General features: G+C 39.9%; 1 protein-coding gene across 3 annotated transcripts in view; it reads right to left on the bottom strand.

Moving 5' to 3' along the window:
* LOC103257779 (ubiquinol-cytochrome-c reductase complex assembly factor 1-like) overlaps positions 1 to 2087 on the bottom strand; it is a 50088-nt gene that overhangs the window by 14299 nt on the left and 33702 nt on the right. For all 3 annotated transcript variants that reach the window (XM_008055480.1, XM_021711099.1, XM_021711100.1), the window contains exon 4: positions 1475 to 1582. In XM_008055480.1, the coding sequence (XP_008053671.1) occupies positions 1475 to 1582 (108 nt within the window). The remainder of the gene's footprint in view (positions 1 to 1474; positions 1583 to 2087) is intronic.

Raw genomic sequence — 2087 nt, 5'->3', positions numbered from 1 at the left:
ACCTCAGCCTCCCAAAGGCGTGGGATTACAGGCTGAGCCACCGAGCCCGGCTAATACACAATATTTTATAAATAAATTCTGGTTTTTAGTGCCCCCCTCCTTGTATTTGCTATAGTGAGAATTGCTAGGAAGAGAACCAGACATCATAAGAAACCACTTCTAGAAAGTCTTCCCTACTGCTTTGTAGTTAGCTTGCTTTGATTTATAACTTATGATTGATTAGCCTTACCCAATATTCTAACAACTCTGAAAGGCATTAAAAGGCATCCCCGTCATAGTGATAGATATGGTAGTACAGGTTGAATATCCCTTATCTGAAATGTATGGGACCAAAAGTGTTTTGAATTTTTGAATATTTACACTGTACTTACTAGGTGAGCATCCCAAATCTGAAAATCCAAAATCCAAAATGCTCCAATAAGCATTTCATTTGAGCGACATGCTAATACTCAAAAAGGTTTAGATTTTGGAGCATTTTAAATTTCGAATTTTCTTTTCTTTTTTTTTTTTAGTCAAGGTCTCACTGCGTTGCCAAAACTGCAGTGCAGTGTCATGATCATAGTTCACCAGAGACTCAACTTTTTGGGTGATCCCTCTGCCTCGGCCTCCCAAGTAGCTGGGACTACAGGCAAATGCCACCATGTCTGACTATTTTATTTACTGTAGAGATGAGGTCTCACTATGTTGCCTAGGCTGGTCTCAAACTCCTGGGCTCAAGCAATTTTTCTACCTCAGCTTCCCCATACAGGCAGGAGCCAGACAGACAGATGTCAGATTTTCTTATTTGGGATGTGCTCAACCTGTTCTAGGAGATAAGTGAGCTGAGAAGAACTGAACTACTAATGTTTTATTACTTTAACTGGTTAGAGGTAATGTTATAAAAGCCCAGGAGCAATATATACCTGATGGAGAGAGAGGACATTCACTCAGTTATGGCCACTATTTTTTAACAGATAATATGCTAAGCCAAGAGTTAACTAGGAGTGATGCAGCTAGCAAATATCTCTCCATAATAAGAATTACAATAAATTGTGGAAATATTAAGTTAATAAAAGATGCTTGCTAGCAAAATTGTAAAGCAAATCACTACAACGACCCAGTGAAAACCCTTATAAATATGGATTCATCAAAGCAATGCTTCCTGAAGAATGCTGTTCATCAGACCATTTGGTTCATCTGACCCCTGAGATGTCATTTATACAGTACACCATGTAGCAAGGACCTGGAAAGTCCAGTCTTATTGCCATGCCTGCTACTATGAGACATAAGGGATCAGGTTGAAGGACTATTTCAGCAACACATGATATACTGATCTGACTTGGAAGTATCAAGGGGGATGGGGACATATTGAAGAAGTTCTCAAAATAATATATGAATTTCAAGCAAGCAAGGCAGAAGCTTTTATAAGTCTTCTACAATAGGCAGAAAGCACAAAGCCTAAAAGGAAAAATGAGAAGAGCTGAAACAACTTTACCCATTTACTGTATTTCAAAGGTCCTGTGAATCCCATGGCTTCTATTATCTTCGTGAGGGTACCAACTTTCTCCTCAACAGGTTGTAGAGAATCCTTGGGAGTAGAAAGCTAATTAACCAAGAGAAACAAATCAAAATTAGTTGCAAAAATTTTTTTAAAAATAGAATGCCTTTGCTCTTCCTTAGGTCTAAGGGTATTTAATTGCTTAGATTTTTCAACTAATTTTTTTATTTCATTGTTTAAGGCATCTTATCACTCAATGAAAACACACTTGAAACTGTACCTAATAGGTACCAGCCAAATTTCAAAGCAAGACATACCCATCTCACTGGCCATATGCCTATGAACCTCTATCTAGAAAATGACAGATTTGGGACATTAGAATAAAAGTTCTAGCAGCCGGGCTCGGTGGCTCAGCCTGTAATCCTGCGCTTTGGGAGGCTGAGGTGAGTGGATTACCTGAGCCCATGGGTTCGAGACCCGCCTGGGCAACTTGGCGAGACCTCATCTCTACAATAAATAAACAAAATTAGCTGGGTGTGGTAGCGTGCGCCTGTGATTCCAGCTACTTGGAAGGCTGAGGCAGAAGGATCGCCGGAGCCCAGCAGGTCGA

Source organism: Carlito syrichta, unplaced genomic scaffold (assembly GCF_000164805.1).
Source record: "Carlito syrichta isolate Samal-C Ts95f unplaced genomic scaffold, Tarsius_syrichta-2.0.1 Scaffold301864, whole genome shotgun sequence".
In the NCBI taxonomy this organism is placed as follows: Eukaryota; Metazoa; Chordata; class Mammalia; order Primates; family Tarsiidae; genus Carlito; species Carlito syrichta.
This window is presented reverse-complemented; position numbering and strand designations above follow the sequence as displayed.